The following is a 13,877-nucleotide window of genomic DNA, read 5'->3' on the forward strand; positions in this document are numbered from 1 at the left end:
GAGCAAGAGCTGTATACACATACACATGCACACACACACACACATAGATTTCAAATAAAATATTAGAAGAAGAATCAGCCCTACATGTAAGCATAGTAAATAGCTCACCTACTCTGTATTATTTCAAAGACACAAAAATATCTCAGTGTACAGAAACTACTAACTTTCACTTACAGAATTTTATTATTTTATTTCAAACACTTGGCCTCTCTTTAGTCAATTGTAACCAACTATGGAAGATGAATCATTTTGCAAAGTATCAAACTCAGGATTTTTCTGAATGATGAGGATTTTATTTATAACTGTGTCATCTAATACAGTTCTAGAGCATTCCTGCAACATGATATATCCAAAGTTCAAAGGAGATACAGCTAAATTTTCCCTCGAGGCTTAAATTCAGTAGTGAAATTGCTAAAAATATGGAAGAATTGAAAAACAATATGAATAATTAAGCCCTAGCTCAGGGTAATTAATGTTATTATTACTATTGTTTTTACACTGATTGATTAACGTTTCTGTGGTATTTACCACTTCCATTAACATCTTCACTTCTGAGACAGCATAATCTGGTCAATAAGTATCTTTGGTGATTTCCAAGTATCTGTCCATTTATTCTAGCCTCACATGATGTCTTATTCTAGCACTCAATTATGTATGAAGCTTATTGTTTTCACTGTTTCTAGTGTGTTAGTTTTCTCCGTTCTTTTCATCCAGAAGTTTCCTGAAGGCAGAAACTATGCATTTTGCTTTCCTTTTAATCCCCTGTGTCAGTGAAGATTACAGTTTAGAGATTAAAACTGATAACTAGCCTAGATGACCCTAAGAGATCAATTCTAGGCCTACTCTTCTATAGGAACCTATTCCCACAATTCTTAGTCCAGTATACCTCCAAAACTTTCTACCATTCTCAAAGAAATCACATTGAATAATGTATTGGATATTTTTCAGAAGTACTGAGTTTTTACATAGTTTACTGTTAATATTTCATTTTATTTGTTGTCAGATATTTTGACAGAATTAGCTGGTGGTTATGAATTGGATTGGTTGTATATTTCAGTACAACCTGCATTCTTCCAAATGCCCTTCAGGCTCACTACTATGTTCTGGAGAACCATTCTTTTAGGTGCTTAGAAGCAGTCGTTAGCCCTGCTAGGGTTTCTGCAATATGTGTCTTGCAACTTTGGCTTCAGATTTCAAGTTTGGCAGTCAAGTTGTACAAATGAATCACTCTTATTTTAATGAAAGGCATTAACATATCTTGGAAGTTCCCCCCATGCTCTCCAGACTAGCTTTACACACAATGCTTTCCTGATTAACAGAAAGATCCATATAGCCTTCTTTATCATTTTGTGACTATCGGTTTAGAAATAAAGGAGATAGAAATTGACCTGGGAATTTCATAACCAACTTTTGAACACCCAGGATTAATTTTGAGAAGAATGCCACAAGCCAAATAAGCATTTCTTTTCATCTCATTTCACAGGCCTTCAAGAGGGAATTGAAAACGAAAGAACCTGTAATCATGAGTACTCTTGAGACTGTACGAATATTTCTGACAGAGCAGCCTTTAGAAGGACTAGAGAAACTCTACCAGGAGCCCAGAGGTAATTGAATGTGGAACTGTAATAGCATATTGATAGAAGGATCAGTGGTGACAGAGCAACCCATCCATTCTTGCTGCCAGGGTCTGGATGACTCTCATATTTTCTAAGTTAAATAGAATCGATTCAAATTAAGCATAGATGTTGAAAAAAAAGGAATTATAAGCCACCATGTATAAATCTGTTTGCACATTCATAAATAAACAGTAAAAGAGACGAATGAGTGATCAGTTATTGAAACATTTAGAAAATAATCAACAAATGAGATTATTGGTGAGAAGGAATGCTATTGTTCCAAAGACTACAAGCTAATTTTCTATTTAAGAGCCTGACAGAAGTACATTAGAGCTTGTGGTGTGCATTTTTCTACTCAGTACCTTAAATGAATCTTGGGTTATCTGAACGATATAAGGTAGAACAGATACTCTCAGGAGGACAGATTTGAGACATGCTGGACACTATCAGAATTTATGCCAAAGTATAAAAGAACCATTAAGTGGCAGGTCGGCCTCTTGTTAGACTGTACTCTCTTTCTTCCAGTATGACCTTTTCAGCGATGTTTAAAAAAAATGATTGTGGCCTAAAACCTTGTCATATTACCAATTTAGAGCTGCCTCCTGAAGAGAGAGCCCAGAATGTCACACGGCTCCTACGAAAGCAAGCTGAGGAGGTCAACACTCAGTGGGAAAAACTGAACGTGCACTCTGCAGACTGGCAGAGAAAAATAGACGAGGCCCTCGAAAGACTCCAGGAGCTTCAGGAAGCAACAGATGAGCTGGATCTCAAACTACGTCAGGCAGAGGTGATCAAAGGATCCTGGCAGCCTGTGGGTGACCTCCTCATTGACTCTCTCCAAGATCACCTCGAAAAAGTCAAGGTACCATCTATTGCTTTGCTTCGGGGCCCTTTGAGAGATGCAAAAGAGATTCTCATCTGAACTTGAGTGCAGCATTTCCTTCTCACCAAGTTAAAATAGTGCCCTTAAGCTTTAGGAATCTGTCCGTCTGTCTTTTGCAAATTCAAAATCAATTTGCATGTGGTATTTTCTCTAAGAGGACATAGTGATCTAATCATCTCTATCTTTAGTAATGTGGAATGAAATATTAAAAAGTTACGGGGTGAAACAATCGTTCTGATTTTGCTATTAGGAAATGAATTTAAGCATTTGTACTAAAATGATCTGGGGTGGTGTGTGTGTGTGTGTGTGTGTGTGTGTGTGTGTATGTGTGTGTGTGTGTGTCTTTTTTGCAAAACTTAGTATCAGAGTAGGGAAAAATACACTTATTCAAGAGCCAGGAGTCCAGGCTTTGGCCTTTGTGCTAACTAAATTATGTGACTTGGGTGAGTTATGGTACTGTGAATTGAGGCTGTTACTGCTGCCCTTCCCTTAGAAGGCAATGTATATAATACAATTTTGAGTTGTATTAGTCCACTGCAGATATTAGGAAATATCATTATATATTTGGAATACTGTCCACAAATCCAAAGTTAAATTCCCTTGTAGCACAAAGATGATAAATATATTTATAAAGAAAAAATATACATATTTAAGAGTGTCATTTTGAAAACCAACAACTGGAAACATATTTTGTTTGCTCATCTAGTGTTAAAACCAACAAAAGGCCTCCCAGTTTCAAATGCCAAAGAGAAATTCTCACCTGTACTCAATGTGTGTGCTGGCAGCCGTGTTCTGGAAGATCTCTACTCCTTTGCTCTGTGGCATTGTCTCATCCACATTCTTCATTATTTTCCTTTATTTTCCTCAATTCTGAAACTCTCCCCACCCTTCAGATGTTGGTGCACCTAAGTTTTTAACCTTCACTCAATTCCCATTTTATGGTGTAAATGCTCCCAATTTGAAGTGGCATGGATGGTGACAAACCTCAATTTCTGGTCTGGATCTCTCTTCTGATCTCCTCACCCATTTGTTATTAGAATCCAAATGCAGCCCTTTTGAAACCAAGGTCATTCATTCTCATGTTTGTCCATTCCCCTGCTATTGTCTCCTTTTACCTGCCCTTTCTTCTGTTCCAATTTCAAGTTGCTTAGGCTTGAAACCTGAGTTCTTTCCTTAAGTCCTTCTACATCTTTACTGATTGCACTTGGCCATGCATTTTACCTCATAATATCTCTTTTCTATTTTCCCTTCTCTTTTCAACCAAAATCCTATTCTACCCCCCAGCTTGTGGTACTCAAATTGTTGTATTATACTTCTTTAAATCCCATGCCAGGCTCATCTTTAATCCCTGTTCTGGTGTACCATAAACACGATTTGATTTTTTTTTAAGTTTTTACTTAAATTCCAGTTACTTAACATACAGTGCAATGTTAGTGTCAGGGGTACAATACAGTGACTCAAGACTTCCCTACAACCCTCAGTGCTCATCGCAACAAGTGATAAGCACCGCATTTTAAATATTTGGTTACAGGGCCCCTGGGCGGCTCAGTGGTTGAGCGTCTGCCTTCGGCTCAGGTCATGATCCTGAGGTCCGGGGATCGAGTACCACATCAGGCTTCCCACAGGGAGCCTGATTCTCCCGCTGCCTGTGTCTCTGTGTGTGTGTGTGTGTGTGTGTGTGTGTGTCTTTCATGAATAAAGAAATAAAATCTTAAATATCTGGTTAAGGAGTGAGTGAATTAACAGTTTCTTTACTGTTTTTCTACATTTTCTGTCCTCTTCCAACTCCAACCTAAAATCCTTGAGGGAAACTGCCTGCCTAAGAATAAAGTCAATGAATGAAGAGGGCAGGTGACCCTTTACTTCCTAGCCCTGGTTCAAATTCCTAATTGTCACTCCTATCCTTCAGGCCATTCTGAACACTCTCACTGCACTACTCCTTTACCCAAATATGCCAAGTCATCCGGTAACTCTCTGCCTTTGCAAATGCTCTTCCCTTGGCCTGGATTACCCCCACTTATATGCCTGGTGATCTTCCACTCAGCCTCCAAAGCCTGCCTCACATGGCTCCTGTCTCTGTAGTTTGTCCTGAGTGTCTCCCACCCTCAGTTCCCACAGAGCAGAAGCAATGGCCCTTGGTTCAATACTTGCATCTATCACCATACATGCTTCAGCTGTCACACTTGAATTTCCCATATACTGTAGCTGGTCACTTAAAGCAAGGTTCCTAAAAGCAAGAGTCATGCTGTGTATGTTTGAATTCCCAGCTACTAGCATAGTGTCGGCAATGTATAAAGGAATCTAATTCTGCTCCTTTGTTCTTTCACTCCACTGTACAATGTGCTATACATGTAGTTATGAACGAAACAGAAGTTGGTCTTTACCCTTATGAAGCCTATTGTCTAGTGTTGAACTGAATAGCTCTTCATTAAAGGAGTAGGTGAAGATTCAAGGGAAGATTACATATTTGACTCTATAACTTCAAAAATCTCTTCCACTCTAACATTCTATGACCCCATGTCTTGCAAGTAAATCAATGGTTAACACTGCCAGCTACTTGGAAATTAAAGTAATGTTTAAAATGTATTACCTTGTATTTGTTTAGCATTAAGAGTAGTACTTTTGGAGGTGGCTCAGGTCATGATCCCTGGATCTTGGGATCAGAACCCTACATCAGGCTCCCTGCTCAGTAGGGAGCCTGCTTCTTCCTCTGCCTCTGCCCCTCTCCCTGCTCATGCTTGTGCTCTCTGTCTCTCTGTCTCTCTCTCTCTCTCTGAAATAAATAAATAAAATCTTAAAAAAGATTTAAAAGAATAGTACTTTTATTCAAAAATATAGGAACTACATTTTTAAGAATCTTCCCCAAAAATGACAAAAAAGTTTAGGAGAATGTCCCAAAGGAACAAAATTAGTTAATAGATTGGTTAAGTGGCCAAATCTATAGGCTTTAGAGCAGACATAAGAGATTCATTCTTAGCCTTATCCGCCACACAGGAGCCTTAGTAGTATCCTGAGTATGGATGACGAATGTACACAGCATGATTCAATAACAAAAAAATAAAATCAATAAAAGTAGAACAGCTTAAATATCACCTGACCCTCACTGAAGCCTATTTGCATTTTTCCTTTCACTTCTCTTCTCCTCTTACCTGTCCTTGGTCCTAAAACCAAGTTTATTTCCCACACATTGATTGGTTAGACACTCATTTTGATCCCAATAACAACAAAACCTATATGCACTCAGTATTCCTTTCTAAAAGAGCTTGTACATGCCAACACTTCAAATAAATCAGCTTTCTCTGTGGCTTCTCAACAACAGAGTTTGAAACTCTGAAGCGTTGGTGGTGGTGGTTTAGAGGGAGTGAATTTTATTAACTGAAACTTACTTTGAAAAGAAGTAGAAGAGTGCTCAAAACTACTGTTCCCATTTTTCTACTCAGCAATTTAAGCCCTCAGAGGCTCCACGCTGTCGGGGTAGCTAGGCATGTAGCCAGAAGAGCATTTTGTTTACCCACTTCAGTTCATTTTCATCACCCCTGCTGACTCTATTGTAATACCCACCTCCACTCTCATCTTATTTGTTGAAAAAGTTGTTATACAAGTGAACTATGGTCTGTGTTTTTCTGTGGGATTTAGCATTATATCATTTCATTAGCAAATGTGGCTTTGCGATTTGGCTAATGGATAAAATAGCAACAACAATGAGGTCCTGGGAAGTGGCATCGTTACTGGCTAATCATCCTCAGGACATTGTACGTATAGTAAATCCAGAGAAAGAAACACAGTGTCAATATTGACTATTTTGCTCACTAAGAGAATCTCAGCCTTGCAGATAGAGCTTCCATAGGAATAACCCCCAGAATAAAATCGAAAATGTAAATGTCTCTTTATTTTTAAAATTCATGATTTATACTACTTATCAAATATTTGAAGGACACAATAGTGATTTCTCATTTGACTGGAAATAACACCACTGCTTCTGTGACTGCACAAATATTCTTACTTTCCTTATAGTAATGGGGAATAAGAATAACTCCTAGAACCACTAGTTGCTCTGCTTAGATCTGTAAGTGGAATGAATATATGCAGGAATTAAGAAAGCAGAATGACTTTGGAACCTATAGTCTTCATATGATGTTTTCGTTCTTGAGAACAATTCCTGTGTGAGAAAGTTTGAGAGTTAGTGTTGTTGTTCCAAGCTTCCTTTTTGTTCTAATCTACCATGGTTTCTTTATACAGAGTGGTGCATCATTCTTGAGCCAGGAATATTTCACTGCCCTTAGTTTGCCCGCTGCTTCAAAACAGTTTTTCACACCATAACCATAATTAAACTCCCCCAGACTGCCATTTGGGATTATGCTATTTTGTCACAACTATGTAGTTATTTGCTATTTTTTTATTAGACTTTTAACTTACACCTCTTCCTGTAAAAGGTCAAGGACAAGGATTCTCTGAATTTTTCCTTAAAATTCTCACAATGAAATATTTTGATTAGATCTTTTTAGAATTATAGTTAGGAACAATGCAGGAACATGTGTATTAGACCAGGGACTATAATGAAGCCACCATGCCATCCGGACTTATTTACGTTCAACATTCACATCTAAAAATTTAAGAAGATAACTGGCAAATGCATCTCTTTGGGTCGACCATCCTGAGTCCCTGTGGCTTGGCCTATTTGAGAAATTTGTCAAAGAAATGCTATCTCAGACTTTGACACTGAGAAAAGCAAGTATGTTTCCTCCTGATAGCTAACATGAAATGTGATGTAACATATTAGGATTTCGTCTTCACATTGGCAAGCAGAAGCTTTCAGCCATGTTCATACAACTCTCCCTTCCTTTACTGCTTTTCTCATCTTAACCCTGGTTCCAGTGTTTTATTATTGCTTTATTAATTTTGTTATATTTGTCATTTATATGAGCCAACTTTCAATCCTTCCTCGTATGTGAGCTTTATAGAGAAAGCTTATAATCCATTCTGATAGTTAGGGGATGCAAGGTTAGCAGAACCATCACAAACAGGGAAGCCCTAAAATGATTCAATATGAGAGCTCTCTCAACTCCGAATAAGGAAATAGTGTCTCCAAAATGAATGAGATGTACTGTCCATAGGAAAAGAAAAGTTCACTAATATTTTGTTAATGGTTATAAACAGCAGAGGAATTGCTCTGTGGAAGCTTTTGTTATTTTTATACAAATGATGTGTGTATTAAGTAGGCTTTGATTGAGAAGAAAATGCAAATGAAAAAGATATAAGCCTTTATAAATCTGGGTTAAATAAGGAACTAGCACCTGTCATACCAAGCGACCTGGGTTCTATCCCTTTCTTTAAAGCATGTATTTGCGATGTTTAAAAGAATGTGATTTGGCCTTTAATATCTTGGAATACCTCTATAAGAAGGCACATTATGGTAAAGCCTCACTTACATGCTTTAAAAGTTTAGTGTTTATTTTTTTTAATAGAATGGTCATTATTGGCTCTCATAGAACTTAGAAACAAAAGTAGGAATTAGTCATCTTAGAAATCCTGACCAAATTATTTGTTCAGTGAACAATAAATTGTAAGTTGGCGTTCCGAGAGGGCTTATTCCTTAGTTCCCATGTATTCTCTCGCATTTCCTGCTTTGTTTATAAAGCCAAAAGCAAATTACTTAGGACAGCAGTGTCGAATCATGTTTCTTACCCAAGGCATATGATTTTAGCGAGTCCTGTGTGTGTTTTAAAAGCCTGTACCTCAACTTAGACAAATAGAACCTTCGTTTACCATGCTATTCCCATCCTGCTTTTGAAACTTCTGAAAAGCCAGTGCAGAGTAATTGTTTCAGACATCTGCTTAGCATACTTTGAAGTGCATATAAGTTCTTTTTCGGTTTCATTTGAACCCCAGCTGTCTTCACCGAAGTCTATAATCAATCTGAATTAAGTTGTCCTACTTCTTCTAATAAGTCTCTTATTAAGTTCTGCATCAGCCTCTTAGGGAGACTTAAAAGCTAATTCATGTAGAATTGCCATTTTCTACTAATTCATTTGTCAGCTCTCCAAATTTCAACGAAAACAATTGCAAAAACTATTAATTTGGCTCTTCATAAACAACTTATGTAAGTGTAGTATACATTGGAACTGAGCAAACGATTTAAAACAGTGGGTGGGAGGAAATGAGTTGATGACATTCAACACGCTTTCTTTTTGACTGTTTCAAGATGCCGTCTACATTTAAAGCATAAAGGCTTTTATTTAGTAAGAGAAACATCCTTCTGCTTTTACTTTCATAAATAAGATAATTACTGAGTGAACCTTGCTTAAAGATAGAAAAAGGCTTTAGGACAGTTGGAAAAGGAACGTGGGGTTTTTTATTATTATTGAACTTATTTTAATTTGGACTTCTTTGTATTCTTTTGATGGGCTGTGATAAAAGAAGGAGCTAGAATTGGTTACCATTGTTACTGCATTAAATCAGAGCTGTACAGCTCCTCTTCTGGTCATGGGATATTTAGGAGAACATGGACAATCAAAATGTTCAGCTAGTGAGTTCATTTGACATTATGCTGCTAAGGAAGTATTTAATTAGATAATAAAAATTTCTCCAAAGAATGTCATTCTTCTTCCTATTTGAAAACAACCATATCAAAACCTGATCCTTTAATATGCCAATCCTGTTTACTGAGGATTTACTCCAGAAGCTTTGTTTGTGGCTGGTTGTAATTAGGAATCTATTCCTCAAGAGTCTTAGATCATAAAAACTCTTTAAAAAAAAAAGCTTAAGTAGTAAACTGTCAGCACTAACAGATCTCAAAACTCAGTCATTCATTCATTCATTCATGACGTGGTTAAAACCTATACCTATTATGGAGTGTGAATGTTTAATTGATTTTGCGAATCAAATTGTGTTGCAGATCATATTAATGGCCGCTTAGTTTTCTTCAACATATTATATAGCACCTAGCTGAGGGAGCAAGAATTTGTATTAGCTTGTGCACATGTGTGCGTGTACCACATTAACAAGACATAGCTCGGAAATGTGTGTGCTATTTAACTGACATTCCGTATTTCCTTAGAAAATGAAAGCACACAGCTAATGTATATTTTCATTCTCCTTGGGAATCTACCAAAGTCATAGCAAGTTTAAAGTTCACAACTACGTTACTCTCCTACCCTAAACACAATGAAGAACGATTTGAGAACAAATAACCCAAGGAGTGGGCTCCTGCTGAGTTCCTCTCACACTCGGCAATTACGATTTTCAGAATTATACAGGGAACGTTGGCACCAGTATTATGCCTTACACAACCTTACATTAACTAAGTTACACAATGGCATTGAATCATTGTTTTGGTAAACCAGTTCTCTGGGTATCACAGGAACACAGGTGTTTACAATACTAATACAACCCTATCATTTGAAGATGGTTAACTTTTTCATAATAAGAAGAGTAATTTTTGTAGTAAGATTATTTTATACTGAAATAATATTTTCAGTTATATTTTACACAGTGCTTCTCAACTTCTTCTACTTCTCCTCTCCTAACGGCCAAGGAGTTGAAGCCTGGTATCTTCCCCTCCCACCTGCTTACCTCCTTTTACCATGAGCATAGTGTTCCTTTGATATTTCTTGTTTTATTTTTACATATCATGTCAGTTTTGTGATCTTCTCCATTATGTGTTTGTTGTGTTTTAATACGAAAGTGTTCTTCTCCAAAATCTTAGGTGAAATGAATCCCCCAGTACATTTACCCATGGGTATGAAAGCATAATTTGAGAAGCATTATATGAAAAAATGCCCAATTTGTGCAGGCTTCATCTTTTTCCATCAGCTTCTTTCTTTTATGCACACATACACAAAGAGTAGATCCTTGCCATTTCACATTTATCTTTTGCAGTTTTATCTGATCACTGTGACCCACAAGGTCCATGACTTAAAGCTCTTTGTAATTTGGAACACGTATTCTTTGAGGCTTCTGTGCTGCAGTCAATTAACTAATGACTTAACTTGTGTTATAGGTCACGTTCCCTGGAAACAGACCCTGAGAACAGGGGTCTGGGTGCACATTGATTTATAGACAGTCTGCTTTCAGAAGAAGCCTGTATGGGAGTTAGGGACGCATAATAAGGGAGAAGAGCCATGCAAGTATGCCATCTCCAGCAAAATCTAGTTCTGTGTCCTGATCCACACAGAGAGTACTGAAGTATAAACCTCACAACAGAGTTGTCTTTCACACCCCAGCTAATTGCTGGAGGTGGCTGGCAGTACACCAGTAAATATCTACCAGTTAGCTCTGAGGTAGAGTGAACACTGATTTGTAGCATTTTCTGATTCTGGTGTCCATACTCCCACCATGGCAGATTCAGGCCGCCAACATGCTCTCACTGAATGCAAAATTAGGAAGAGAAGCATAAAATGGACTCCTGGGCTCTGCTCCATCATACCACGGGCTGTGGCCCACCACTGGAGACATAAGTTACCTCCTGAGCAAGGTGTGTTACCTCCTGGCCCAGGGCCTCCCATTAGCAGAGGTCAGCTTTCTGAAGAAGCGAAGCAGCTATGAGATGTTGGTGGCCATTAGTCACTGTAGGTGAGGGACAGATGCCCAAGCCAGGGAAAGTCTCTCCAACAACTGGCCAGTGGCCCTAGTAAGCCACTCATCCTTCACATCTCAACATGGCCTTTTTAATGCTATTTCATTCTTGCACATGCAATAATTCTGAGGAAGTGATGAAGATTTTCTTTCTTCATGAAAAAGCCACCCTTCCCTTGCCTGTCTCCCTTAAGTACTTATTGGAATTGATAATGAAAGAGTTAATGAAAAGATCTAAGAAAGTGATCATTGTTAGTAAGAAAATGGCTTCATAAGTTGACTTGGGCTTAATAGTTATATAATCTATAAATATCTGAATTGATCAGGTATTTGTGCATTTAGAGATTCGAGTTATTGAGACATAGTCATTGAGAATGTCAAGAATTTTCTATGGCAGTGGTTCTCACTTTGTTGGGCATCAGAATCTCCTGGAGGGCTTGTGGAAACCCATATTGGTGAACCCCTGCCCCAGAGCTTCTAATTCAGGGGTTCTGGAACAAGGATGAGAACTTGCTTTTCTAACCAGTTTCCTGGTGATGGTCATGCTCTTGATCCAGGAACACTTTGAGAACCACCATTCCATTGTGAAGCTGTATATATATACCTATATATTTCGTTTATTATTAATAATTCATCAATTATTCAATAATTCTTCCGTAAATATATCACTTATTACTTCTTTTATATTTATCAACATCCAGAACATTTCATTTAAAAATGAATGCAGGCACTTGGCCTTCTGTGAGAGTGATTGATAGCTTAGGTAGGGAGCATAGTTCTACTCGGAAACCTTGAAATGAATAATGGCCTACTCTTTCCGAGTCTCTCTTGTGAAAGACATTCACGATTATTTATTCCAATTTTCCTATTGGTATTTTACTGCCACTCATACAATATGGGGGCTGATTCAGATGACTTGGAGGTAAACTTGCTTTCTCACTACTGATACTTTAAAATTAAGATATTTAGCTACGTAACTTTTCATCTTGGCTATGTGTTTTCACACTTACCAATGACAACAATTAAATTTAAAAATTCTTCTCAGACCCTGTCCCTCTCCTTCTGCCCCTCCCACTCATGCTCTCTCTGTCTCTCTCTCTCTTTAAAATAAATAAATCTTGGAAAAAAATTCTCAGAATTTCCTGCTCAACATACTGAGTATAAGCAAGTACTCTACCGAGTTTCTGATATTGAAGACCTTCAGAATACTTGAGACTATTCAACTTTTTAAAATTAAAACCTGCTTGTTAGATACAAATACTGGGTAGCTAGCTTACCCAGGAGTTCCTACATTTTATAACTTGTCACTCTACTGAGGCTCTGCTTTCAAGGTAGAAAGGTATATGTGCAGAGAAATGGAGACAGATGGAGTGACACTGAAAGAGCAACTGAGAGGAAGTAGGAAGTAGTCTGAACTGCAGTGACTGCCAAGAAAGGGGATTTTTTTTTCCCCAGAGGGGTTCCAGAATCAGCCTATGAAATGCCTGTGAAAAAAATTCACTGCTGTGGTATGGGGTGAGTGGTACATGTAGGAAGAATCATGGGATAAATATAATAGAAACAAATGTCTTTAAAATGCTTTGGTGTTAAACAAGAAACATTCAAACAAACTTTCCCCTTTATTTTGGGTTCCTGATGGGCATAGGGGCAGGGGTTACATTAAAAGTAATTTGATTAATGTTCAATGTAAAATTGAAATAACTATGTATAAACCCACTCAAGTCAAGTATACATTAAATAATTGAGTTAACTGAATTAGGCAGAGTAGGGGCACATTGATTTTCAATGTTTTTAAAAATTGGTCCACATATCATTGTTATGTTTTTGTTTGTAAACTTCAATATTTATTAAGTTTCCACAGTGTGTTCAGTCCTGAAATGTCAAACTCTCTTAACCAGAATGAGGCTGGAGAATCTAACACTAAGATAGATTTCTATTTCCTTTTAAAGAATTGATTTTTATGGTGATTTTTTTTTTCTTCATGCAGCTAAGAGCCTGCTGGTTCTGTTTCAAAGCACACATGTTTTTAGAAGTCTTATTCCCTGGGATTCCACAGTATTATGGACTCAGTGGGCTAATTTAGAACTTTTTCCTATCAGATATTCAAATCTTATTATCGTGATCTTAACATGGCATTAAACAAGTTAGTGAAGAGAATAAGGTCAATTTATCAGCCATATATGCCAAAGTATAGCCATTAATTAAATAGAAACTCAAGTGAATGTGGGAAATAAGCAGTATATATTGGTTTGTTTTTTAGAACCAATGACAAACCAATACTGAACTTCATCTTACTTACTTATTTTTCTACTTTAAAACATTTTAACCCAATTTGGAATCTATATATTGTTGTGAACTTAAATCCTATTAGGTCTTAATTAACTGATTCTCATTTAATTGCCCGGTGCTTTAAGGCTTCTGTGTGTCCCAAGGACAAGTAGGCCACATGCAACAACACTTCACCTACTTCCCCCACTACTTGTCATTTGGCTGTTAGCCTCAACATATTTCTGGCAGGAATAGGGCTAAAGCCAGAGAATGGTTCATTGTTTTCAACCTACACAAGCCCCAGTACTAGAATGGCCACAAGGGTTATCCAATATAATGGTAACTTTTGTGTATCCAGCAAAGCATAAAATTAAAAGAAATATAAGCTAAACAAATGAGCATAAGTTCCATTGATCCTTTGACTCACACAGAGAATAAAATATTACCTTTGGAAACACTCTGACATTTTGTTATAAAGGTTGAAAGAAGACATTTTCAAGGTTGTCTCAGTGTTAAAATTGCCTGGGGGTTGGGGT

At 37.4% G+C, this 13,877-nt stretch overlaps 1 protein-coding gene across 15 annotated transcripts in view; it reads left to right on the forward strand.

Annotated features, from left to right (window-relative positions):
• The window catches only part of DMD (dystrophin), a 2,167,959-nt gene that overhangs the window by 1,827,502 nt on the left and 326,580 nt on the right, over nt 1-13,877 (forward strand). For all 15 annotated transcript variants that reach the window (XM_072818058.1, XM_072818060.1, XM_072818056.1 and 12 more), the window contains 2 exons: nt 1,484-1,604; nt 2,210-2,478. In XM_072818058.1, coding sequence (XP_072674159.1) covers nt 1,484-1,604; nt 2,210-2,478 — 390 coding nt within the window. The remainder of the gene's footprint in view (nt 1-1,483; nt 1,605-2,209; nt 2,479-13,877) is intronic.

This window comes from Canis lupus, chromosome X, assembly GCF_048164855.1.
Source record: "Canis lupus baileyi chromosome X, mCanLup2.hap1, whole genome shotgun sequence".
In the NCBI taxonomy this organism is placed as follows: domain Eukaryota; kingdom Metazoa; phylum Chordata; class Mammalia; order Carnivora; family Canidae; genus Canis; species Canis lupus.